The sequence below is a fragment of the Scyliorhinus canicula genome, chromosome 26 (assembly GCF_902713615.1).
Source record: "Scyliorhinus canicula chromosome 26, sScyCan1.1, whole genome shotgun sequence".
Classification (NCBI taxonomy): Eukaryota; Metazoa; Chordata; class Chondrichthyes; order Carcharhiniformes; family Scyliorhinidae; genus Scyliorhinus; species Scyliorhinus canicula.
The window spans coordinates 12567994-12594287 of NC_052171.1; the positions used below are offsets into that span (position 1 = coordinate 12567994).

The window sequence follows — 26294 nt, forward strand, 5'->3', positions numbered from 1 at the left end:
TCAAAATCCTGGAACTCCCTCCCTAACAGCACTGTGGGTGTCCCTACACCACACGGCCTGCAGCGGCTCACCCACCATCTTCTCAAGGGGCAATTAGGGATGGGCAACAAATGCTGGTCTAACCAACGACGCCAACATCCCTCAAATGAATGTTAACGAAATATCTCAATTCCCTTTGAATTTGTTCATGCTGGGAGGATAGGGGGAATTTCAAATGCTAAGAGTCACGGCTGTTTATCTGCAAATCTGAGAGTTGCCTGATGGAGACCTTCATTGTCTGCAATAGGTTTGCCAGGCGCTTGCACAAGGCAGTGAGGCGGCTGGTTCCCACCTGCGAGGTCCGCTTCCTGCCCTCCGAGGATGGGAGCGGGAAGGGCGCTGCCATGGTTACGGCGGTGGCCTACCGGCTGGCCAAGCAGCAGAAGGTGCGGGAGGAGATTTTGGCAACCTTGATGTTGAGTGACGCGCAGCTCCTGGAGGTGAAGAGAAGGATGAGGGAGGAAATGGAACGGGGCCTCAAAAAGGAGACCCATTGCTCGGCCGCCGTGAAGATGTTGGCCACGTACGTCCGCTCCACCCCCGACGGGACAGGTATGGAAATGATACGGATGCTGGACCGGGTTAGTCCACTGCCCCTTCAGCATGTGGCCCAACACTGATAGGATAACCTTTACTCCCCTTTGGCTGTTGGACCATTCCAATTCAACACAAAATTGAGAATCATTGTTTGAGTTATGACGACTTGTATCACATATTGGTGATGGTGTTTTGGGGAAGGAAATCTGCCATCCTTGCCTAGTGTGGCCTACACGCGACTCCAGACTCCACGGCAACGTGACTGACTCGGAAACGCCCTCCAAAATGGCCGACCAAGCCACTCTGTTGAAGGGCAATGAATGGATTGGCCAATAAAAGCTGGCCGTGCCAGTGACGCCCACCTCCCGTGAACCAATGAGAAAAGGAATGTCACCCAGAAATGGCCCATTTTCCCCAACAGGTCCATCTTGGTATTTAAACTCCACGCAACTCCCCTTCCGTCATCTCAACATCCTCCTGTGCTTCTTTGAGCTGCCCCGTTCTGTTTTTTTTGTCAACCATTCCCACCCCTCACCGTTTGGCGGTTCCTCGTTCTCACCCCTCACTGGCAGGAGAGGGTTCCCCTGAGTCCCTTGTTGGTCACAATCTCCAAGTTGTCCCTTGTAGTTTTGGACCCCCACCCCAACCAAGTGGAAACATTCTCTTCCTGTTCATCCTGATCGGAACCCCTTCAGAACTTGACATCGGTTCCGTCACGCCTCGGCCTACTCGACGTTGTCGAGAAGAAAGGCCGGGGAGGAATTTTCTGGCCCTGACCCCCTGACGGGACTGGACGAAAATCCCATCCCCCGGGTTAGAAGTGGAAATGGTGCTTCAAGGGGTTGTGAGGTACTTATGATTATAATGGGGGAGGGGGAGGGGGGGCTAGTGAGATTGTTACTGGGCTAGTAATCCAAGCTCAAGGGGCCCGGGTTTGAATCCCGCAATGGCAGATGGTGAAAGCACGGTGGGCAGCACGGTAGCATGGTGGTTAGCATAAATGCTTCACAGCTCCAGGGTCCCGGGTTCGATTCCTGGCTGGGTCACTGTCTGTGCGGAGTCTGCACATCCTCCCCGTGTGTGCGTGGGTTTCCTCCAGGTGCTCCGGTTTCCTCCCACAGTCCAAAGATGTGCGGGTTAGGTGGATTGGCCAGGCTAAATTGCCCTTAGTGTCCTAAAAAATAAGGTTAATGGGGGTTGTTGGGTTATTGGTATAGGTATATGTCGGCTTGAGTAGGGTGATCATTGCTCGGCACAACATCGAGGGCCGAAGGACCTGTTCTGTGCTGTACTGTTCTAATTCTAATAGAAATTCTGGAATTTGGGAGGACGAGCTAGGAGGAGAGATAAAGGCGGGGCTATGGGAGGATGCCCGAAGCAGGGTTAATACCGCCTCGTGCGCCAGGCTTAGCCTGATACAATTTAAGGTAGTCAACCGGACACACATGACAGCGGCTAGGATGAGCAAGTTTTTCGGGGCAGAGGATAGGTGTGCGAGGTGCGCGGGGAGCCCAGCAAACATGTCCACATGTTTTGGGCATGCCCGAAGCTTAGAGGGTTTTGGCAGGGTTTCACTAAGGCAATGTCCATGGTGGTAAAAACACGGGTGCTGCCGAGTCCGGAGGTAGCGATCTTTGGAGTGTTGGAAGATCTGGGAGTTCAGGGGGCGAAAGAGGCCGATGTCTTGGCCTTTGCCTCCCTGGTAGCCCGGAGACGGATCTTGTTAATGTGGAGGGGCTCGAAGCCCCCGAGTGTAGAGACCTGGGTTAGTGACATGGCTGGGTTTCTCAGCCTCGAGATAATAAAGTTTGCCTTGAGAGGGTCAATGGTCGGGTTCACCCGGAGGTGGCAGCCGTTCGTCGACTTTCTCGGGGAAAATTAAAATGTCAGCAGATGCAGAAGGGGTGGGATTGTTGTATTGTTGAGGTGTGTGAATATTGGGCTGGGGGGGGAATGTTTATTTTACCATGTTGATGTCACTTGTTATAAACATTTTCAAATACCTCAAATATTATTTAAAAAAAAGAAATTCTGGAATTAAAAATCTAATGATGACCAAGAAACGGTTGCCCTAAAAACCCTGGTTCACTAATGTCCTTTAGGGAACGAAATTGGCCCCCGTTACCTGGTCTGGCCTACATGTGACCCCCAGATCCACCTCACTGACCCTTAAATGCCCTTTGAACCGACCTATCAACTCACACAGTTCAAAGGGCGATTAATGTCGCCAACATCCACTGAATAAACAAGGCTTTGTTGATCTGTGAGAGGATTCCATTCGAGTGTTGGATGATTTGCCGATAGTTGTATTGTGTGTTTTAACTGTTAGCTGGGCTGAGAATGTCTTGTTATGGGCCAGGGTTTAGAGAACCCCAAAGTGTACCATGGAGTTCACCTGACCCACACCTTTTAATAGATTGTGGTATGGGGAGCACACGGCCCACTCTACAGGTGTGGTACAACAGAAATGGAGAAGTATTTTTTAAAGCAAAACAATGTTTATTCTAGAAAATCAAGTTACCCTTTTTGAAACATACAGTGAACATCTTAGCAACCATCAATTCAAATACAACCCCCAAAGAATACAACACTAAGTAATCCTTTAAGCTTTCCTTTTAACATTCATAAGACTTAAAACACCTTTCAACAGAAGCACATCCGGTTAAAGTCACCACTGAGAACATTTATAATTCTGAATTCACCAAATCATCAAGAGATAGTCTTTTGATGGCAGAGAGATCAGCAGTACACCTGCTCTGTCTGGCTTCAGCTCCAACACTGAAAACGAAACTAAAACACACCCTGCAGCAAACAGCCTAAAATGAAAGTAAAAAGCTGACAGACAGCCCAGCTCCACCCACTCTCTGACATCACTGCACTAATAAACACGCATTTCTTAAAGGTACTCTCACTACAGATATTTATATACACACCCATTTGTAAACACCCATTTCTTAAAGGTACTCTCACATGACAGTCTGGAGAGAGTTTTGTACACACTAGTCAATTCCTTAACATGTCCCGGGTTGTATTAACTTCAGAGAGAGTCCGCCTCTTTTTCCCTGTTCCAGAGAAAGGAGATTTTCTGGCCCTGGATCTCGGAGGGACAAACTTCCGGGTATTACTGGTGAAGGTTCGGAGTGGGAAGCGGCGGGCTGTCGAAATGCACAACAAGATCTACACCATCCCTATGGATGCCATGGAAGGAACAGGGGAGGAGGTGAGTGCAAGACTGCCTGGTCACCATGGAGACTGGTCTGTCTCTAGATTCAGCAGCTTCACCGTCAACACTGGGCCAGCGTTCTTATTGAGAATTTATTTGTAAATTAATTTGCGTGATGTGTTGCTGGTTGGTCCCAGCATTTATTGCCCATCCCTAATTTGCCCCTTGAGAAGGTGGTGGTGAGCTGCCCTCTTCAACGCTACAGTCCCTGAGGTGTATGTACACCCATTGTGCTGTTAGGGAGGGAGTTCCAGGATTTTGACCCAGCGACAGTGAAGGAACGGACATATATTTCCAAGTCGGGGCGGTGAGTGACTTGGAGGGGAACCTCCAGGTGGTGGGGTATAAGGAGTGTGATGGAATACTCTCCACTTGCCTGGATGAGTGCAGCTCCAATACTCAAGAAGCTCAACACCATCCAGGACAAAGCAGCCCCAGCTTGATCGGCACCCCAACCACAAACATTCACTCCCTCCCCCACCGACGCACAGTGGCAGCCGTGTGTACCATCTACAAGATGCACTGCAGCAACTCACCAAGGCTCCTTAGGCAGCACCTTCCAAACCCACGGCCTCAACCATCTAGAAGGACAAGGGCAGCAGATACCTGGGAACCCCACCACCTGGAGGTTCCCCTCCAAGTCACTCACCGCCCCGACTTGGAAATATATCTGCAGAGGGCAGCAGAGCAGAGCTACTGATCAGCTGTTCTGGGGAAATTTGCATACGTGCAGTGCGGTCAGCCTAAGTTGAAGGTGAACCTGCGAAGGAGACCCAAGGAGTTTGAGTGAAGACAAGCATCCAGCAGAGGGCAGCAGAGCAGAGCTACTGATCAGCTGTTCTGGGGAAATTTGCATACGTGCAGTGCGGTCAGCCTAAGTTGAAGGTGGTTTGTGGAGGGGCTGTTGTCAAGTGACAGTTAAACCCGAAACACTTCGTGAGTGTTTCCCACCCTACCTCCTCCTCTAACCAACCCCCCTACCCCACGGTGGTTGGGAAGCGGGAGCAGGGGCAGTTCGTGAAGGTGACTCTTCCTTTCTTTTTCTTTTTCTTGTTTTTTTTTAAATCTAGAGGTGATGTCAGGGAAGGCAGTACAATGCTCCTCCTGCAGAATGTTTGAGGTGAGGGACGCCGTCAGTGTCCCTGCTGATTTCATCTGTGGGAAGTGCACCCAACTCCAGCTCCTCAAAAACCGTGTTAGGGACCTGGAGCTTGAGCTGGATGAACTTCGGATCATTCGGGAGGCAGAGGGGGTCATAGATAGGAGCTTCAGGGAAGTAGTTACACCAAAGACTGGAGATAGATGGGTAACTGTAAGAGGGACTGGGAAGAAGCAGTCAGTGCAGGGACCCCCTGCGGTCGTTCCCCTGAGTAACAAGTATACCGTTTTGGATACTTGTGGGGGGGACGACTTACCAGGGGTAAGCCATGGGGTAAGGGCCTCTGGCACGGAGTCTGTCCCTGTTGCTCAGAAGGGAAGGGAGGAAAGGAGCAGAACATTAGTAATTGGGGACTCAATAGTCAGGGGCACAGATAGGAGATTTTGTGGGAGCGAGAGAGACTCACGTTTGGTATGTTGCCTCCCAGGTGCAAGGGTACATGATGTCTCGGATCGTGTTTTCCGGGTCCTTAAGGGGGAGGGGGAGCAGCCCCAAATCGTAGTCCACATTGGCACTAACGACATAGGTAGGAAAGGGGACAAGGATGTCAGGCAGGCCTTTAGGGAGCTAGGATGGAAGCTCAGAGCGAGAACAAACAGAGTTGTTATCTTTGGGTTGTTGCCCGTGCCACGTGATAGTGAGATGAGGAATAGGGAGAGAGAGCAATTAAACACGTGGCTACAGGGATGGTGCAGGCGGGAGGGATTCAGATTTCTGGATAACTGGGGCTCTTTCTGGGGAAGATGGGACCTCTATAGACAGGATGGTCTACATCTGAACCTGAGGGGCAACAATATCCTGGGGTGGAGATTTGTTAGTGCTCTTTGGGGGGGTTTAAACTAATTCAGCAGGGGCATGGGAACCTGGATTGTAGTTTTGGGGTACGGGAGATTGAGAGTATAGAGGTCAGGAGCACAGATTTGACTTCTCAGGAGGGTGCCAGTGTTCAGGTAGGTGATTTGAAGTGTGTCTACTTCAATGCCAGGAGTATACGAAATAAGGTAGGGGAACTGGCAGCATGGGTTGGTACCTGGGACTTCGATGTTGTGGCCATTTCAGAGACATGGATAGAGCAGGGACAGGAATGGTTGTTGCAGGTTCCGGGGTTTAGGTGTTTTAGTAAGCTCAGAGAAGGGGGCAAAAGAGGGGGAGGTGTGACGCTGCTAGTCAAGGACAGTATTACGGTGGCGGAAAGGATGCTAGATGGGGACTCTTCTTCCGAGGTAGTATGGGCTGAGGTTAGAAACAGGAAAGGAGAGGTCACCCTGTTGGGAGTTTTCTATAGGCCACCTAATAGTTCTAGGGATGTAGAGGAAAGGATGGCGAAGATGATTCTGGAAAAGAGCGAAAGTAACAGGGTAGTTGTTATGGGAGACTTTAACTTTCCAAATATTGACTGGAAAATATATAGTTCGAGTACATTAGATGGGTCGTTCTTTGTACAATGTGTGCAGGAGGGTTTCCTGACACAATATGTTGACAGGCCAACAAGAGGCGAGGCCACATTGGATTTGGTTTTGGGTAATGAACCAGGCCAGGTGTTAGATCTGGAGGTAGGTGAGCACTTTGGAAACAGTGACCACAATTCGGTGACCTTTACGTTAGTGATGGAAAGGGATAAGTATACCCCGCAGGGCAAGAGTTATAGCTGGGGGAAGGGCAATTATGATGCCATTAGACATGACTTAGGATGTGTAGGTTGGAGAAGTAGGCTGCAAGGGTTGGGCACACTGGATATGTGGAGCTTGTTCAAGGAACAGCTATTGCATGTTCTTGATAAGTACGTACCAGTCAGGCAGGGAGGAAGGGGTCGAGCGAGGGAACAGTGGTTTACCAAAGAAGTGGAATCTCTTGTTAAGAGGAAGAAGGAGGCCTATGTGAAGATGAGGCGTGAAGTTTCAGTTGGGCCGCTTGATAGTTACAAGGAAGCGAGGAAGGATCTAAAGAGAGAGCTGAGACGAGCAAGGAGGGGACATGAGAAGTCTTTGGCAGGTAGGATCAAGGAAAACCCAAAAGCTTTCTATAGGTATGCCAGGAATAAAAGAATGACTAGGGTAAGAGTAGGGCCAGTCAAGGACAGTGGTGGGAAGTTGTGTGTGGAGGCTGAGGAGATAAGCGAGATACTAAATGAATACTTTTCGTCAGTATTCACTCAAGAAAAAGATAATATTGTGGAGGAGAATGCTGAGACCCAGGCTATTAGAATAGATGGCATTGAGGTGCGTAGGGAAGAAGTGTTGGCAATTCTGGACAAGGTGAAAATAGATAAGTCCCCGGGGCCTGATGGGATTTATCCAAGAATTCTCTGGGAAGCCAGGGAAGAGATTGCTGAGCCTTTGGCTTTGATTTTCAGGTCATCATTGGCTGCAGGAATAGTGCCAGAGGACTGGAGGATAGCAAATGTGGTCCCTTTGTTCAAGAAGGCTCGTGGCTTGGCACAACATTTGAGGGCCGAAGGGCCTGTTCTGTGCTGTACTGTTCTATGTTCTATGTTTAAGGGGAGTAGAGATAACCCCGGTAACTATAGGCCGGTGAGCCTAACGTCTGTGGTGGGTAAAGTCTTGGAGAGGATTATAAAAGATACGATTTATAATCATCTAGATAGGAATAATATGATTAGGGATAGTCAGCATGGTTTTGTGAAGGGTAGGTCATGCCTCACAAACCTTATCGAGTTCTTTGAGAAGGTGACTGAACAGGTAGACGAGGGTAGAGCAGTTGATGTGGTGTATATGGATTTCAGTAAAGCGTTTGATAAGGTTCCCCATGGTCGGCTATTGCAGAAAATACGGAGGCTGGGGATTGAGGGTGATTTAGAGATGTGGATCAGAAATTGGCTAGTTGAAAGAAGACAGAGAGTGGTAGTTGATGGGAAATGTTCAGAATGGAGTTCAGTTACGAGTGGCGTACCACAAGGATCTGTTCTGGGGCCGTTGCTGTTTGTCATTTTTATAAATGACCTAGAGGAGGGCGCAGAAGGATGGGTGAGTAAATTTGCAGACGACACTAAAGTCGGTGGAGTTGTAGACAGTGCGGAAGGATGTTGCAGGTTACAGAGGGACATAGATAAGCTGCAGAGCTGGGCTGAGAGGTGGCAAATGGAGTTTAATGTGGAGAAGTGTGAGGTGATTCACTTTGGAAAGAATAACAGGAATGCGGAATATTTGGCTAATGGTAAAATTCTTGGTAGTGTGGATGAGCAGAGGGATCTCGGTGTCCATGTACATAGACCCCTGTAAGTTGCCACCCAGGTTGATAGGGTTGTGAAGAAGGCCTATGGTGTGTTGGCCTTTATTGGTAGAGGGATTGAGTTCCGGAGCCATGAGGTCATGTTGCAGTTGTACAAAACTCTAGTACGGCAGCATTTGGAGTATTGCGTACAGTTCTGGTCGCCTCATTATAGGAAGGACGTGGAAGCTTTGGAACGGGTGCAGAGGCGATTTACCAGGATGTTGCCTGGTATGGAGGGAAAATCTTATGAGGAAAGGCTGATGGACTTGAGGTTGTTTTCGTTAGAGAGAAGAAGGTTAAGAGGTGACTTAATAGAGGTATACAAAATGATCAGAGGGTTAGATAGGGTGGACAGCGAGAGCCTTCTCCCGCGGATGGAGGTGGCTAGCACGAGGGGACATAGCCTTAAATTGAGGGGTAATAGATATAGGACAGAGGTCAGAGGTGGGTTTTTTACGCAAAGAGTGGTGAGGCCGTGGAATGCCCTACCTACAACAGTAGTGAACTCGCCAACATTGAGGGCATTTAAAAGTTTATTGGATCATATGGATGATAAGGGCATAGTGTAGGTTAGATGGCCTTTAGTTTTTTTCCATGTCGGTGCAACATCGAGGGCCGAAGGGCCTGTACTGCGCTGTATCGTTCTATGTTCTATGTTCTATGTTCTATGTTCCTTGCCTGTTGCTGGGTCAAAATCCTGGAACTCCCTCCCTAACAGCACGGTGGATGTACCTACACCTCAGGGACTGCAGCGGCTCAAGAAGGCAGCTCACCACCACCTTCTCAATGGGTAATGCGTCAACAAATGGTGACCCTCGTCGCTCTCTCAGAAGCAAATACCAAAGCAAAGCTACTCCCTGTGACCTGACCAGCCAACGCGATGTTATTTGGCATCATGACATTGCTGTTGGTGCTGTGTGCTAATTGGCTGTTGTACTTCCTGCATGAAATGGGGATAAGTGCTCTCCAATATCTGGTCGTTCTGTTTGTGTTGCAGTTGTTTGACCACATTGTTCACTGTATCTTGGACTTCCTGGAGTACATGGGGATGAAGGATTGCGTCCTCCCGCTGGGATTCACCTTCTCCTTTCCGTGTGAACAGCGGAACCTGGATCAGGTCAGTTTTACAGATGGATTCGACATCTTAGAGAGAGAGATGATGGCGGTCAGGTCCCATCAGATTCACACTCATTCTCGGCCTAGGTAAATTAGGATGAATTGCCAGGAGAGAGGTTCCCAGAGTTCAGCTGTCGGTGAGCACTGGAGGGAAATGTTGTGGAAAAATCCTGCCTTGAGGGGAGAGTGAAGAGGGGGTGAAACATTCTGGGGTGGGATTCTCCGACACTCCGTGCCAGAATCGCGCCCGGCGCGGAGAATAGCTGTTCACGCCGGAAATCTGGGGCGACGGCGCTGTCGCGATTCACCGCGTACGTGCCAGTCTCGCGCTGTCAACGGGGCGCCGGTCGGGGCAGTTGGAAGAGGCCCACGTGGTGATTCTCCGTGGTTGACCGGCCGCGTTCCCGCCATCGTGGTTCACCTGGTACCACCTGGTGGGAGCTCGGACCCGTGGCCACGGTGGCGGTCCTGGTGGGGGATCTGACTCCGGAGGGGAGGCCTCAGCGGTGGCCAGGCTCACGATCATTGGGCCATTGCGATCTGTGGGGGGAACAAACCTTCCTCCGTACGGGCCTGCTGTGTGGGTCGGTGCCCGTTGTGTGGGTCCGCACCCGCTGTGTGGGTCCACGCCCGCTGATTGGGTCCACGCCCGCTGATTGGGTCCACACCCGCTGTGTGGGTCCGCGCCCGCTGATTGGGTCCGTGCCCGCTGATTCGGTCCGTGCCCGCTGATTGGGTCCACGCCCGCTGATTGGGTCCATGCCCGCTGTGTGGGTCCATGTCCGCTGTGTGGGTCAGCGCCCGCTGTGTGGGTCCATGCCCACTGTGTCGGTCTGCGCCCACTGTGTGGGTCTGTGCCCGCTGTGTGGGTCCATGCCCGCTGTGTGGGTCAGCGCCCGCTGTGTGGGTCCATGCCCACTGTGTCGGTCTACGCCCGCTGTGTCGGTCCGTGTATTCGAGGAAAAAGTTCTCAGTGTTTCCCGCCCGTTTTCCGGCGGGCATGGGGACTTGGTCCCCTAAAGTGGAGAATCCCGCCCAACATGTGTTTCCGATGTATTTTTGGCACCTTAGAGGGAGGGGTCAAACTTTTCAAAAAATATTAGAGTACCCATGATCATGGCTCGGCACAACATTGAGGGCCGAAGGGCCTGTTCTGTGCTGTACTGTTCTAATTCATGTTTCCAATTAATGGGCAATTTAGCATCACCAATCCACCTAACCTGCACATCCTTTGGGTTGTGGGACACGGGGAGAATGTGCAAACTCCACACGGACAGTGACCCAGAGCCGGGATCGAACCTGGGACCTCGGCGCCGTGAGGCAGCAGTGCTAACCCACCGCGCCGCCGAGGGGGGTCAAGCTTTAATCCTGCGTTATTTGCCAATATCTCATCAAAATGTGCTGGGTGAGGTTTGAAAAACAGGAATAAATGACTGCAAGTATTGTGTTAAAACAACCATTTTATTGAATAATGATTTTGGCAATAACAAGACACAATTATAATTGATCTATTTCAAAATGTGAAAAGGAAGGAAGATGGCTTCGTTGGAAGGAGAAAGCACTTTGTCATTCTAAGACTATAAGGAGCAGAATTAGGCCATTCGGCCCATCGAGTCTGCTCCGCTATTCAATCATGGTTGATATTTTTCCTCATCCCCATTCTCCTGCCTTCTCCCCATAACCCCTGATCCCCTTATTAATCAAGAACCCATCTATCTCTGTCTTAAAGACACTCAGTGATTTGGCCTCCACAGCCTTCTGAAGAAACAAAAGGTGAGACAGATGTTACAAAACTTGGAAGTATTGTGAGGAGAAGAGTGGGGAGCTTCAAACGGACATAGACAAGTGGGTGGAGTGGGTTGAGAGATCCTACGATGAGGGATTGGTCCTGAATTTGGATCTGATTGAAACGTTTGTCATCCGAACAGTGTTGGACAGAGTAGATGCAGGGAGAATGTTTCCCTGGTTGTGCAAGCTCAGGAAACGAGGTAGACTATTTCAGATTGAGCTTCACTCCGAGACTGGTCAAGCTGTGGAATACTCTACCTTGAAGGCTCTGGAGACCAAGTCACTGAACATACTCCAGGAAGAGAATTGTTTAGATTTTAATGGCATCCAGAGATGTGGGGAGAAAGCGGGAAGACGGTTTTGAGATAGAAGATCAGTCCTGATCATATTGAACCGGGGAGCAGGCTAGAAGGGCTGAATGGCCTCCTTTTGCTCCTAGTTTTATGTTTCTGCCAACACCCTCTGTCTCTTTATCTTCTCCAGGGCATTCTTTTAAAATGGACCAAAGGATTCAAAGCGACGGGCTGTGAGGGAGAGGATGTTGTTGACCTGCTTCGAGAAGCCATCAAGAGGAGAGAGGTGAGGACAGGTTGGTTGCCTCAGGAGGTAGGCAGCAGAGTGCCTCCATCAGGTTGCCTCGGAGTCTGGTCTCCCTCAGGAGATTGGCAGTAGAGTGCCTCCATCTGGCTGTCCCTCAGTCTGGTCTCCCTCAGGAGATTGGTAGTAGAGTGCCTCCATCTGGCTGTCCCTCAGTCTGGTTTCCCTCAGGAGATTGGTAGTCGAGTGCCTCCATCTGGCTGTCCCTCAGTCTCGCCACAAGAGGGAGCAGAGAAGGCTGAGGGGGGACCTGATTGAGGTGGACAACATTATGAGGGACATGGATAGGGTGGATAGGGAGGAACTTTCCCCCTTAGCGGAGGGGTCAATAACCAGGGGGCACAGATTTAAGGTAAGGAGCAGGAGGTTTAGAGGGGATTTGAGGAAAAATATTTCACCCAGAGGATGATGGGAATCTGGAACTCGCTGCCTGAAAGGGTGGTAGCGGCAGGAACTCTCACAACTATTAAGAAATGTTCAAATGAGCACGTGAAACTCCGTCGCGTACAAGGCTACGGACCAAGTGCTGGGAAATGGGATTAGGATAGGAGCTTGATGGATGGGCAGACTGGCCTCTTCCTGTGCTGTCAAACTCGACGACAGTGACTCCGGTGAATTGCAAAGTGCCTTTTTTAACTGGTTCTGTCTCTGACCTCTAACCGCAGGAGTTTGAGTTGGAGGTGGTAGCGATCGTGAACGACACTGTCGGAACGATGATGTCCTGTGGGTATGACGACCCTTTCTGCGAAGTTGGTCTCATTGTTGGTGAGCGTCAGTGAGAAAGTAAACTATTTAAAGCGTTTTATCTTGTCCTTTAGTTGGTCGTCTGTCCTGTGTCCTGTTGATCAATATCATTGCGGATCACTCCGACAAGTGATTGGCCATGGGGGGGAGGAGAGGGTTTCACTCCGGCTCCTCACCCCCTATTCTCTCCCCCCCCCCCCCACCCCCGGTGGCGCGTGAATTTCGAATGCTGGGCCTTGATGCTTGCGTCAAAGCGGCGCAGCCAGAATGACGTGGCCGGCGGCGCCTAAGTGACGTCACCCATGCATGCGCAGGTTGGTCGTCGCCACCCCGTCTTCCCCTCCGCTGCCCTGCAAGACATGGCGGCTTGATCTTACGGGGCGGCGGAGGGAAAAGAGTGCGTCTTTTAGAGACGCTGGCCCGACGATCGGTGGGCACCGATCGCGGGCCAGATATCTCCTCAGCACGCCCCGTGGTGCTCGATGCTCCCCCCGCCCCCCACAGGCCCCACATGCAGCGGTCGCGCGATGTTGACACCGGCAGCGACCAGGTGTGGTTGGCGCCGGCGTGAACCGGTCGGGTTTGGCAGGCCGGTCGGCCCATCCGGGCCAAAGAATCGCCGGTCGCCGTTAGAAATGGCGAGCGCCGATTCTCCAAGTAGCCTGCCGCTAAACGCGACACGCCATTTTGGGGGGTGGGAGAATCGCGGGGGGGGTGCCAGGGTAGCGTGGCGTGATTCACCCGGCGTGGGGGTCGGAGAATCGCGCCCTATACCTCGTTGCAAGAGTGATTACACAGAGAATTGATCTGGAATATTAAAAACAAACTTTACAGCATGGAGTGAGGCACTGTGTAGGGTAAACAGGACCTCCTCTTGTGCAAGGATGAGCCTGATACAGTTTAAGGTGGTGCACAGGGTGCATATGGCTCAGGCGAGAATGAGTGGGTTCTTTCAGGGGGTAGCAGATGAGTGTGAGAGGTGTGGGCGGGGGCAGTGAATCATGTGCACATGTTGTGAAAAATTGGGAAGATTCTGGGCGGGAGTGTTCGTGGTCTTAGCCAGGATAGTGGAGGAGGGAGTGGACCCGGACTCTTTGGTGGGGATATTTGGGGTTTCAGAGAAGCCGGAGCTCACGGAGAGGAGGAAGGCCGATGTTTTGGCCTTTGCCCCTCTGATTGCACGGCGGCGAATTTTGCTGGAGGGGCGGGTCGGCATCGCCACCGGGGGTAGCAGCATGGTTGGGTGACCTCTAAGACTTCCTGCGGTTAGAGAAGATAAAGTACGAGTTAAGGGGGGTGGTTTGAGAAAAGTTGGGGGATGTTTCTGACCGTGTTTGAGGAGCTGTTCGTCGCAGGGGAGGGGAGGGGGTGAAAAAGGGAAAAATCTGTACAGACTGTATAGTTGATTGTTGTGAAGTATGTTTCCCGTGGTGTTTGTTCGCTGTAACTTGTTCTGATACATGTTTGTAATAAAATACATTTTTAAAAAAAAGGTTATTATTAACACAGTATTAAAATCTTTAATATTATACCATAAAATAGCTTACATTTACCCCTGAAACAATCCTACCCATCACAGTCACCCTTAACTGCTATCTTTATTCCCACTCAAACAACAAGTGATACCATCACCGCTCTGAATCCATTGTTAAAATACCTTTATCACTCGGGAATACCTGTTTTACTTGTTGGATAATCTACTTTGAGAAAGAAAGATCCTTTGACACTGCTTTGAAGATAAGATCTGACTCCTGCCAGACCCATGCAGAAACTCTGGCCGTCTGTCTTCAGAAGCTGTTTCTCAGCTTCTTTCAGTTCCCTCTTGTCCTCAGACAAGTCTACACTGCTTTAAAGGCTGTTAATCTCTTTTAACTGAACTGCAGTCCGATCTGCTTCACCTCTGGTCACAGCTTCATTGCGCTCACAACGGAATGCTTTCTGAAAAATACCTGCTGCCAGAGCTCCACCCAGCAATGACATCATCTTACCAAGCGGAAATCTGATTAACTCCACAGAGAATCCCAATTACTCCAAACAAAATTCTATTAGCCCATTAACGACGGTTCAATTGCACTCCTGGCTCCCAGATTATACTAGCCTTTCAAACTACGATGTCTTTAAAAACGTGACTGCAGCAGTCGAACACACACTCTAACCCAGGTTTTTAACCTCCTCGTTTGTCTGGGGCCAGAGTGGAACATTGGTGCTAACACTCCTGGGAAGGGCCTGTATTAGGGTCAGGGGTCGTATGTTGAAGGCAGTTTTGGAATGTTTGTTGCCGTTTTCCTCCCTATTGTGATCGCAAGGAGTGGGTTAATCTTGAGCATTTTCTCGTCCCCAGGGACTGGCTGCAATGCCTGCTACATGGAAGAGATGAGGAATGTGGAGATGGTGGAAGGCGACGAGGGGCGGATGTGTGTCAACATGGAGTGGGGCGCATTTGGGGACAATGACTGCCTGGATGACATCCGGACGGAATTTGACCGTGAAGTGGACCTGCTGTCCACGAACCCCGGCAAACAGAGGTACGGTGACCCCCTCGGTGAGGGGGTGGGATGTAGTTCACATGATGTAGCTCACAACACCAGTGCCCTCTGGACAGAATTGATTTCTTGGGACAAGGTGCTCGAAGGTCAACAGGGTCCAAGCGGCAGGTGGAGTGCAGGAAGGAGGGGAGGAATCAAAGAACAAAGAAAAGTACAGCACAGGAACAGGCCCTTCGGCCCTCCAAGTCTGCACTTCCTGGGTCCGTATCCCTCTATTCGCATCCTATTCATTTATTTACAAGATGCCCCTTAAATGTCACTATCGTCCCTGCTTCCACCACCTCCTCCGGCAGCGAGTTCCAGGCACCCACTACCCTCTGTGTAAAAAACTTGCCTCGTACATCTCTAAACCTTGTCCCTCGCACTTTAAACCTATGCCCCCTAGTAATTGACCCCGCTACCCTGGGAAAAAACTTCTGACTATCCACTCTGTCTATGCCCCTCATAATTTTGTAGACATCTATCAGGTCGCCCTTCAACCTTTGTCGTTCCAGTGAGAGCAAACTGAGTTTATTCAACTGCTCTTCATAGCTAATGCCCTCCATACCAGGCAACATCCTGGTAAATCTCTTCTGCACCCTCTCTAAAGCCTCCACATCCTTCTGGCAGTGTGGCGTCCCAGAATTGAACACTATACTCCAAGTGTGGCCTAACTAAGGTTCTATACAGCTGCAACATGACTTGCCAATTCTTATACTCAATGCCCCGGCCAATGAAGGCAAGCATGCCGTCTGCCTTCTTGACTACCTTCTCCACCTGTGTTGCCCCTTTCAGTGACCTGTGGACCTGTACACCTAGATCTCTCTGACTGTCAATACTCTTGAGGGTTCGACCATTCACTGTATGTTCCGTACCTGCATTAGAATCGCGAAGAGATTTGGGAAGGGGTAACCTCACCTGGCTAAGAAGGGTTAGGAGAATGGTTCCCTGCTCTGAGAAGGCAGGTGAATCAAAAGCAGAGCAATCCAATGCCCCCCTCCCTCAGTGCCTCGCTGTCTGTCCCATGAGCATGCTTGGCCAAGATATTGAGGTCGAGGGTTCAAGGCATTTGAGTTAGTCGATGTTGGAGTGGTACCTCCAGGTTTGTTCTCTCTCTCTCGCTCTCTCTCTTTCTCTATCTCTCGAATGGAAGATTTCGCGTTATTAAATAGAAATGGAAGGAGGCCATTTTAACAAATCCCTCCATGAGATGTGGCCATCTCTGGGCAAGGCCAGCATTTATTACCCACTCCGAATTGTCCTTGAACTGACTTTCCAGCCATTTCAGGGGGCAGAATTGCTGTGGGGGACTGGAGTCACTTGTGGGCCAGAGTGGGTAAGGACAGAGGATTTCCTTCCCTAAACGGGCTTTGGTGAACTTGATGTGTATATTTACAGCAATCATGAGGTTTGCTTTTTATTGAACTCAAATTGCATCATCTGCTATGGTGGGATTTGAACCCGGGTCCATTGGGTGCCTGGATTACTCGTCCAGTGACAAGACCACTAAGCCACCGACCGACATTGTCACATCGGTGAGGGGTAGTAGAAATGGGTTCCGCTGGAGGCTGAACCAATCACAGGCCTCTTCCCTGGTTTCCACGGTTTCAGTGAGTTAAAAGGTGTTGAGGCCTTTCCCCTTTCCGATTGCCTCTGCAGGTTTGAGAAGTTGATCAGCGGGATGTACCTGGGGGAGATTGTCCGCAACATCCTGATCAACTTCACCAAGCGGGGCCTGCTCTTCCGAGGGAAGATCTCCGAAAGGCTGAAGACACGAGGCATCTTTCAGACCAAATTCCTGTCTCACATTGAGAGGTGAGTGACTGGGTCTGAGGGCAGAGTGGGTAGGCCGGCACCCAGGTAAGGTTTTAGGCCAGAGATTGCCAGCAAGAAGATGGACATTTCAAAATTTGGTGGACATTTGAGGGAAAGAGATTGGAAGGTAAAGGGAATGGAGACTGATGGAATGTGCCACAGGGAACAAACATTGGACTTGATGGCCGCTTTCTGCATTGTAATGACTGTTAAAGCTCTCTGAGCATTTATTTATCCCACAATAGATGAGGAACATCTTTTCTCAGTGTTCTGAGTATAAGAGCAGGGGTTGTGGAGTCTCTTGACTAGGCCGAGGCTTATTTACTACCACCATTACACAGCGTCACTTCCAGGTTGCCAGTGAGAGGATTCGAGTACCGGAGCAGGGATGTGTTGCTGCAATTATACAGGGCCTTACTGAGGCCACACCAGGAATGTTGTGTGCAGTTTTGGTCTCCAGATCAGAGGAAAGATGTTCTTGCTCCAGAGGGAGTGCAGCGAAGATTTACCAGACTGATTCCTGGGATGGAGGGACTGAAGTATGTGGGGAGATTGAGTTGGTTCGGATTATATTTGCTGGGCTGAGAAGAATGAGGGGGGTCTCCTACAAAGCTATAAAACTCTAACAGGATTTGATAGGTTGGATGCAGTACGGATGTTCCTGATGGTGGGGGTTGTCCAGACACAGGGGTCACAGTCTGAGGATTCGGGGTCGATTATTTCGGACAGAGATGAGGAGACATTTCTTCACCCAGCGAGCGGTTGGCCTGTGGATTTGTTACCTGAGAAAACAGTTGAGGCCAGAACATTGCATGTTTACCGTGAGGAGTTATAGACTTATCAGTGATGGGCAGCATGGTTTTGTGCAGGTAAGGTCATGTCTTACAAACCTAATAGAATTCTTTGAGGAAGTGACAAAGTTAATTGATGAGGGAAGGGCTGTAGATGTCGTATACATGGACTTTAGTAAGGCGTTTGATACGGTTTCCCATGGCAGGTTTATGGAAAAAGTGAAGTTGTATGGGGTTCAGGGTGTACTAGCTAGATGGATAAAGAACTGGCTGGGCAACAGGAGACAGAGAGTAGTGGTGGCAGGGAGTGTCTCAAAATGGAGAAAGGTGACTAGTGGTGTTCCACAGGGATCCGTGCTCGGACCACTGCTGTTTGTGATCTACATAAATTACCTGGAGGAAGGTATAGGTGATCTGATTAGCAAGTTTGCAGATGATACTAAGATTGGTGGAGTTGCAGATAGCGAGGAGGACTGTCAGAGAATACAATAAAATATAGATAGATTGGAGAGTTGGGCAGAGAAATGGCAGATGGAGTTCAATCCAGGCAAATACGAGGTGATGCATTTTGGAAGATCAAATTCAAGAGCGGACTATATGGTCAATGGAAGGGTCTTGGGGAAAATTGATGTGCAGAGAGATCTGGGAGTTCAGGTCCATTGTACCCTGAAGGTGGCAGCGCAGGTTGATAGAGTGGTCAAGAAGGCATACAGCATGCTTGCCTTCATCGGACGGGGTATTGAGTACAAGAGTTGGCAGGTCATGTTATAGTTGTATAGGACTTTGGTTCGGCCACATTTGGAATACTGCGTGCAGTTCTGGTCGCCACATTACCAGAAAGATGTGGATGCCTTGGAGAGGGTGCAGAGGAGGTTCACCAGGATGTTGCCTGGTATGGAGGGTGCTAGCTATGAAGAAAGGTTGAGTAGATTAGGATTGTTTTCGTTGGAAAGACGGAGTTTGAGGGGGGACCTGATTGAGGTCTACAAAATTATGAGAGGTATGGACAGGGTGAATAGCAACAAGCTTTTCCCAAGAGAGGGGGTGTCAGTTACAAGGGGTCACAATTTCAAGGTGAGAGGGGGAAAGTTTAAGGGAGATGCGTGTGGAAAGTTTTTTACGCAGAGGGTGGTGGGTGCCTGGAACGCTTTACCAGCGGAGGTGGTAGAGGCGGGCACGAAAGCATCATTTAAGAAGCATCTAGACAGATATATGAACGGGCGGGAACAGAGGGAAGTAGACCTTGGAAAATAGGAGACAGGTTTAGATAAAGGACTTGGATCGGCGCAGGCTGCGAGGGCCAAAGGGCCTGTTCCTGTGCTGTAATTTTCTTTGTTCTTTGTTCTTTGAGTTATATATAGCTCTTGGGGCTCAAGGTGTTTATTACTGATGTCTTTCTGCTTATTGCAGTGATCGACTGGCACTGCTCCAGGTTCGGGCCATCCTGCAGCAACTGGGCCTGCAAAGCTCCTGTGACGACAGCATCATCGTGAAGGAGGTGTGTGGTGTGGTGTCGCGCAGAGCCGCGCAGCTGTGCGGTGCAGGAATGGCCGCCGTGGTCGACAAGATCAGGGAGAACCGCCACCTGGACTACCTCAAGGTCACTGTTGGGGTGGATGGGACGCTGTACAAGCTGCACCCACAGTAAGTCGGCCTGGAGGGGTGGGGAGGGAGGGTGGGGGGGTACAGACATGCTTCAATCTCAGACGACCAACATTAAACATTAGAAGAACACAGGGACAGGAGAAGGCCATTCCGACCATTGAACCCGCTCTGCCATTCGGCCCATTGAACCCGCTCTGCCTTTCGCCCCATTGAACCCGCTCTGCCATTCGGCCCATTGAACCCGCTCTGCCATTCGGCCCACTGAACCCGCTCTGCCATTCGGCCCACTGAACCCGCTCTGCCATTCGGCCCACTGAACCCGCTCTGCCATTCGGCCCATTGAACCCGCTCTGCCATTCGGCCCACTTTATTTATTTTCTCCCAAGTGTTGTCCCACTCCTTGAATGTCTCTCCATCCATTTATTTATGTTGGTCTGGATTGATTTCCAAGACATAGACTAGAATAGAATTTAGAGTGAAGGAGAAAGCCATTCGGCCCATCGGGTCTGCACAGGCTCTTGGAAAGAGCACTCTAACCAAGGTCAACACCTCCACTCTTTCCCCATAACCCAGTAACTCTACCCAACACTAAGGGACACTAAGGGCAATTGATCATGGCCAATCCACCTAACCTGCCCATCTTTGGACTGTGGGAGGTAACCGGAGAACCCGGAGGAAACCCACGTACATACGGGGAGGACGTGCAGACTCCGCACAGACAGTGACCCAAGCCGGGAATCGAACCGGGGACCCTGGAGCTGTGAAGCAGTTGTGCTAACCACAATGCTACCATGCTTACCGTTTTGCGCAGTTCGTGTTTCTCACACACACTCTGAGACTCCTGTTTACGTTTCGCTCCCTCGTTCACTCGTCGCATTCTCCACTTTAATAAAGATTATTATTATCTCTCTCTCTCTCTCTTGCAGCTTCTCCGCCATAATGCACGAGACAGTCGGACTCCTGGCCCCGAAATGCAAAGTGACGTTCGTGCAGTCGGAGGACGGCAGCGGGAAGGGCGCGGCCCTCATCACCGCGGTCGCCTGCCGCATCCGCGAGGCTGGTCAGCACTGAGACCTCCCCCCATCCCCTCTCCCCACCACCCCCACCTTAACCAGCGTTTCCTCTGTCTGCTGGGTGAAAGCGTACCCATCCCCAAATCCCCAATCTCGGTATTCCAGAGCGGGAACCCACCGCACAAATTCTCTCTCTCTCGCTTGGCGACGAGGATGATAATAACAAGAAACTTTATTAGGGGCTGGTTTAGCTCACTCAGCTAAATCGCTGGCTCTTAAAGCAGACCAAGCAGGCCAGCAGCACGGTTCGATTCCCGTTTACCCGTCAGATACAAGTGAAAGAGAGATTGAGTTCACAATCTTTGACACGACTCGTCATTGTCTCTGTGGAAGACACTGAAGAAAATGTACAGGACCAAAAAGTGGTATAGGTGGGCGGGTGGGTGAGTTTGAGGGTCAACCCTTTCTGATTCCCGGGGCAAAGAGGGGAGGGAGGCAGGGGGGTCCCAGGAGGCTTAAATCTGCAGTTTATTGATTCCTCACGTTGTTCTGCCAGATATTTTGCCAAGAACTGGAACCATTTGTTTTTGAAGTTTGAGTTTTTAATTGGGGAGGTGTTGGGGAAGTGGGGGGAGGAAAATATATAGATGTCTATTTTTATACCAAAGTAATATGATTCTGCTGACTGGAATGGGATCTGCATGAAGGAGAGATGATCACTGTGGTTGCCCTGCAGTCCAGGTTGGGGGTTGAGTCAATGTGAAGCGGGTCAACTATTTTAAGTGAAGAAGTACGATTTGGTTCCTAAGCAATAACAGCACAAACAAACAACCTACCTGCCCCTCCCCAGGGCCCTCTCTGTTGCTCCAGTGTGTTTTCCATGGTTCCATGTGTTTGCTCAGGGGCGATCCCTGCTTCCCATTGTGTGGGGGGACGAGAGTCAGTGATGTCTTGAGGAGGGCTGGATTAAATCTGGGATTTCTCAATCAGATTGTTGCAACTCTCTTCAGAAGTAAATTCCCGTGCGCTGCAGGATCTGGGAGGCAACATAACCGGACCTCAGATTAGCAAGGTGAAGGAGAAATACTGCTCGTTCCAATCCATATGTTCTGCATCCAAATCAGCATCTAGAGGAACTCTTGAGTGTAGGTGTATGGGTTAATGAGAGAATGGCAGGCACTGGGTGAGTCGAACTCCCTGGCTTCTGAGACGGTTGTGATTTAGGGAGCAGTGTCATGGGGGCTGATGTGCTGTGCCTACCGCGACTGTGTACCCGGACAGCAGGACCTGAGCTGCCAGCTCAGACTCTAAAGTGGGCAACTGGTCCCACATCCCTCTTCGGATACCTCCAGGCCCGTTTAGCTGAGAGTGAGCAGTTTGCTGGTAGAATTAACTATAAAACCCCTCTTCTTCTCAAAGGGGTCATTTTTAAGCTTTTCTGAAACGCAGTCTCTGCAAAGAACAGACTTCAACCGTGACAAGGTGGCACGGAGGTTTTTTAAACAGACGGTATTGCGAATGAAGTTTGGAAACCCACCAAAGCTACTCGGGGCCCTGCGCTCACTGATTCACCTTCCCCAATAAACAAGGAGCCACGGCACTCTGACCCTGAGGGGGCATCCCAGAGTTCAGTAACTGGGCTGTCTGTCGAGAATTAGTTTGCAAACCCCTGGGAAATAATGAGTGTGAGCTGCTGCTCTGCAAGGAGATTGTGCAATAGGCTTCAGCCTTGCATTGCAGACCTTTTGAAATGTGAGGACTCGGCTGTGTTATTTATTAATATTTATTTTGATGGTTAAGTGTTATTTTACTATTGTGTCTGGGCTTTTAATAAGGCTGCTATCACTGTTCCACTTGCTGTTTACTCCCTCTTTACATACTTTGTGGATTAAATTATACATTTCCCATTAAAACAGGCCTGTTTGTGGTTATTGTGTCTCTGGTTTCTGTTAAAGTAGTTCAGGAATCTATCCAGCTGGATCAAGCATCTACTCCTTTACCACCTTCAATATATTGTGTTTCATAGTCCGATGGACTTGTGGTGAATCATTGCACAGTTTGGTTCCACTGAATGGACCCTGCCTCAGCAATGTGGCCAAACCCATCGAGTGACAGATAGAAGCTCAATATTCAATTCATTACCATCGCTGAATCCCCCACACTCAACATCCTGGGGGGGGTCCCGTTGATCAGAAACTGAACTGGAACCAGCCATATTAATACTGACCCATATTAATACTGTTCTGTACTAGTACTGTTCAATGTTAGCACTGTTCTATATTAGTACTGTTCTGTATTAATAGTGATGCATATTAGTACTGACCGATATTAATACTGTTCTATATTAGTACTGTTCTGAATTAATGCTCCTCCATATTGATACTGTTCCATATTAGTCCTGTTCCATATGAATACTGATCCGTATTAATGCTGATCTGTATTTCTGCTGATCCGTGTTAATATCCAGCCATATTAATACTGATCCATATCAATACTGTTCCACATTGATACCATTCCATATCAATACTGTTCCATATTAATACTGTTCCATATTAATACCCAGCCACTTTAATACTGTTCCACATTAATACTGTTCCATATTAATACTGTGCCATATTAATATCCAGCCTTATTAATACTGTTCCATATTAATACTGTTCCATGTTAATATTCAGCCACATTAATACTGGTCCATATTAATATCCAGCCACATTAATATTGTTCCACATTAATACTGTTCCATATTAATATTCAGCCACATTAATACTGTTCCACATTAATATCCAGCCACATTAATACTGTTCCATATTCATACTTTCCATATCATTACTGTTCCATATTAATATCCAGCCATATTAATACTGTTCCACATTAATACAGTTCTATATTAATACTGTTCCATATTAATATCCAGCCACATTAATGCTGTTCCATATTGATACTGTTCCATATTAATATTCAGCCACATTAATACTGTTCCATATTCATACTTTCCATATCATTACTGTTCCATATTAATATCCAGCCATATTAATACTGTTCCACATTAATACAGTTCTATATTAATACTGTTCCATATTAATATCCAGCCACATTAATACTGTTACATATTGATACTGTTCCATATTAATATCCAGCCACATTAATACTGTTCCATATTAATACTGTTCCATATTAATATTGAGGCACATTAATTATGTTCCATATCAATATCCAGCCACATTAATACTGTTCCATATTGATACTGTTCAATATTAATATCCAGCCACATTAATACTGTTCCATATTAATACTGTCCCATATTAATATACAGCCACATTAATACTGTTCCATATAAATACTGTTCCATATTAATATCTAGCCACATTAATACTGTTCCGCATTAATACTGTTCCATATTAATATCCAGCCACATTAATATTGTTCCATATTAATACTGTTCCATATTAATATCCAGCCAAATTAATACTGTTCGATATTAATACCGTTCCATGTTAATATCCAGCCACATTAATACTGTTCCATATTTATACTGTTCCATGTTAATATCCAGCACATTAATACTGTTCCATATTAATACTGTTCCATATTAATATCCAGCCAGATTAATACTGTTCCATATTAATACTCTTCCATATTAATATGCAGCCACATTAATACTGTTCTATTTTAATATCCAGCAACTTTAATACTGTTCCATATTAATATCCAGCCACATTTATACTGTTCCATTTTAATACTGTTCCATATTAATACTGATCCATATTAATATCCAGCAACTTTAATACTGTTCCATATTAATATCTAGCCACATTTATACTGCTCCATATTAATACTGTTCCATATTAATATCCAGCCACATTAATACTTTTCCATATTAATACTGTTCCACTTTAATACTGTTCCATATTAATATTGTTCCATATTAATATCCAGCCAAACTAATACTGTTCCATATTAATACTGTTCCATATTAATATCCAGGCACATTAATACTGTTCCATATTAATACTGTTCCATATTAATACTGTTCCATATTAATATCCAGCCACATTAATACTGTTCCATGTTAATACTGTTCCATATTAATACTGTTCCATATTAATATCCAGCCACATTAATACTGTTCCATGTTAATATCCAGCCACATTAATACTGTTCCACATTAATACTGTTCCATATTAATATCCAGCCACATTAATAATGTTCCACATTAATACTGTTCCATATTAATATCCAGCCACATTAATACTGTTACATATTAATATCCAGCCACATTAATACTGTTCCACATTAATACTGTTCCATATTAATATCCAGCCACATTAATACTGTTCCACATTAATACTGTTCCATATTAATATCCAGCCACATTAATACTGTTCCATATTACTATCCAGCCACATTAATACTGTTCCATATTAATACAGTTCCATGTTAATATCCAGCCACATTACTACTGTTCCATATTAATACTCTTCCGTATTAATATTCAGCCACATTAATACTGTTCCATATCAATATCGAGCCACATTAATACTGTTCCATATTAATATCCAGACCCATTAATACTGTTCCATATTAATACTGTTCCATGTTAATATCCAGCCACATAAATACTGTTCCATATTAATGCTGTTCCATATTAATATCCAGCCACATTAATACTGTTCCATATTAATATCCAGCCACATTAATACTGTTCCATATTAATACTGTTCCACATTAATACTGTTCCATATTAATACTGTTCCATATTAATATGCAGCCACATTAATACTGTCCTATTTTAATATCCAGCAACTTTAATACTGTTCCATATTAATATCCAGCCACATTTATACTGTTCCATTTTAATACTGTTCCATATTAATACTGATCCATATTAATATCCAGCAACTTTAATACTGTTCCATATTAATATCTAGCCACATTAATACTGCTCCATTTTAATACTGTTCCATATTAATATCCAGCCACATTAATACTTTTCCATATTACTACTGTTCCACTTTAATACTGTTCCATATTAATATTGTTCCATATTAATATCCAGCCACATTAATACTGTTCTATTTTAATATCCAGCAACTTTAATACTGTTCCATATTAATATCCAGCCACATTAATACTGTTCCATATTAAAATCCAGTGACATTAATACTGTTCCACATTAATACGGTTCCATAGTAAAATCCAGCCACATTAATACTGTTCCATATTAATACTGTTCCATATTAATATCCTGCCACATTAATACTGTTCCATACTAATACTGTTCCACATTAATACTGTTCCATATTAATACTGTTCCATATTAATATCCAGCCGCATTAATACTGTTCTATTTTAATATCCAGCAACTTTAATACTGTTCCATATTAATATCCAGCCACATTAATACTGTTCCATGTTAATATCCAGCCACATTAATACTGTTCCACATTAATACTGTTCCATATTAATATCCAGCCACATTAATAATGTTCCACATTAATACTGTTCCATATTAATACTCTTCCGTATTAATATTCAGCCACATTAATACTGTTCCATATCAATATCGAGCCACATTAATACTGTTCCATATTAATATCCAGACCCATTAATACTGTTCCATATTAATACTGTTCCATGTTAATATCCAGCCACATAAATACTGTTCCATATTAATGCTGTTCCATATTAATATCCAGCCACATTAATACTGTTCCATATTAATATCCAGCCACATTAATACTGTTCCATATTAATACTGTTCCACATTAATACTGTTCCATATTAATACTGTTCCATATTAATATGCAGCCACATTAATACTGTCCTATTTTAATATCCAGCAACTTTAATACTGTTCCATATTAATATCCAGCCACATTTATACTGTTCCATTTTAATACTGTTCCATATTAATACTGATCCATATTAATATCCAGCCACATTAATACTGTTCCATATTAAAATCCAGTGACATTAATACTGTTCCACATTAATACGGTTCCATAGTAAAATCCAGCCACATTAATACTGTTCCATATTAATACTGTTCCATATTAATATCCTGCCACATTAATACTGTTCCATACTAATACTGTTCCACGTTAATACTGT

General features: G+C 47.1%; 1 protein-coding gene across 1 annotated transcript in view; it reads left to right on the plus strand.

Annotated features, from left to right (window-relative positions):
* hk2 (hexokinase 2) overlaps positions 1-22096 on the plus strand; it is a 70482-nt gene extending 48386 nt beyond the window's left edge. The window contains exons 10-18 of the mRNA XM_038785270.1: positions 287-591; positions 3648-3796; positions 9187-9306; positions 11577-11672; positions 12356-12455; positions 14776-14959; positions 16619-16774; positions 18976-19209; positions 20097-22096. Coding sequence (XP_038641198.1) covers positions 287-591; positions 3648-3796; positions 9187-9306; positions 11577-11672; positions 12356-12455; positions 14776-14959; positions 16619-16774; positions 18976-19209; positions 20097-20241 — 1489 coding nt within the window. The 3' untranslated portion in view covers positions 20242-22096. The remainder of the gene's footprint in view (positions 1-286; positions 592-3647; positions 3797-9186; positions 9307-11576; positions 11673-12355; positions 12456-14775; positions 14960-16618; positions 16775-18975; positions 19210-20096) is intronic.
* The last annotated feature ends 4198 nt before the right edge of the window (positions 22097-26294 follow it).